Genomic DNA, 1,189 nt, shown 5'->3' on the forward strand with positions numbered 1-1,189 from the left:
TGATGGTGCTGATGGTGCTGATGGTGTCGATGGTGTCGATGGTGCTGATGGTGCTGATGGTGCTGATGGTGTCGATGGTGTCGATGGTGATGATGGTGCTGATGGTGCTGATGGTGCTGGTGGTGCCAATGGGTCTGATGGTGTTTTCGGTACCGATGGTGCAGAGGCTGTGAGTTTTCAGTCCGCTGCAGGAAACCTTCGGACTGATTAAACACTTGTTGTTGTTTTTAATGAACTCTCCTCCTGTTTCTTGTTGTTTGTCCGTTTTTATCCTGTTTTTGAGTTGTGGATTAATAATAAAGTTTGATTGACTGAAACACAAAGAAATGCCTAAAACACAACCACTTTTACAAATATTAAGCTAAGATTTGTTGTGGAAGAAGCTGAGTCACTCCCATCTAACAGATGTTGAGGTTTTGGTTTGTTAACCGTCCTCTCCAGCAGAATCAGAATAAATATGTTTATTAAACAAATATCTGCCTGATTTATGCTCCTTATGGCCTTGATCACATGAATGTTAACCAGCGTTTCTGGGATTTCTCTGCTCTTATTTAAGGCCAGAGAGCTAATTAAGGTTTATTTGTAAATCTGAAACAGACGAAACAATCAAGGATCAAATTAAAATGATTAAGAATGAGTCATCAGTGTCCTTTTTGATGCTTTTTTCAGGTTCTCACAGAGGAAGGTTTCGGCCCAATCACGACAGAAATCACTGAAGCCAAGCCGTTCTACTACGCTGAGGACTACCACCAGCAGTACCTGAGTAAAAACCCAGACGGGTACTGTGGACTGGCAGGAACTGGGGTCACCTGTCCTGCAGGACCCGACAGGAAGGTCCGCTGAGAAGCCAGCTCTGTTTCCTCTCATCAGCTTTCTGTTTTAAAAAAAGCCTTTTCTTTTAACACATGAAATCAAATTATGTTCATGGTTCTGCACATCTGCAGGGCTGGTGTGTAGAATTAATTATTGTGAAACAATACTTAAACCGATAAAAGAACCGAATCTGTAAACATTAAATTACCAAAGACTCTTTAATTCTTTCCTCATAAATCTGCTTTATCAGCTATTTTTTTAGTTAAAATTGAATATTTTTGGTTGATAATCTGTCTTTAAAAAATGATTATTGAAGAGTTGTTTGCTGTGAAACTGGTGCAGCTTTTGTTGGAATAAAGCAGCGTCTGAAATCAGA

The 1,189-nt window shown here is 40.0% G+C and overlaps 1 protein-coding gene across 2 annotated transcripts in view; it reads left to right on the top strand.

The window, feature by feature from the left end:
- Positions 1-1,189, top strand: part of msra (methionine sulfoxide reductase A) — a 33,804-nt gene extending 32,615 nt beyond the window's left edge. For both annotated transcript variants that reach the window (XM_017440077.3, XM_017440078.3), the window contains exon 6: positions 670-1,189. In XM_017440077.3, coding sequence (XP_017295566.1) covers positions 670-843 — 174 coding nt within the window. In that variant the 3' untranslated portion in view covers positions 844-1,189. The remainder of the gene's footprint in view (positions 1-669) is intronic.

The sequence above is a fragment of the Kryptolebias marmoratus genome, linkage group LG19 (genome assembly GCF_001649575.2).
Source record: "Kryptolebias marmoratus isolate JLee-2015 linkage group LG19, ASM164957v2, whole genome shotgun sequence".
Classification (NCBI taxonomy): domain Eukaryota; kingdom Metazoa; phylum Chordata; class Actinopteri; order Cyprinodontiformes; family Rivulidae; genus Kryptolebias; species Kryptolebias marmoratus.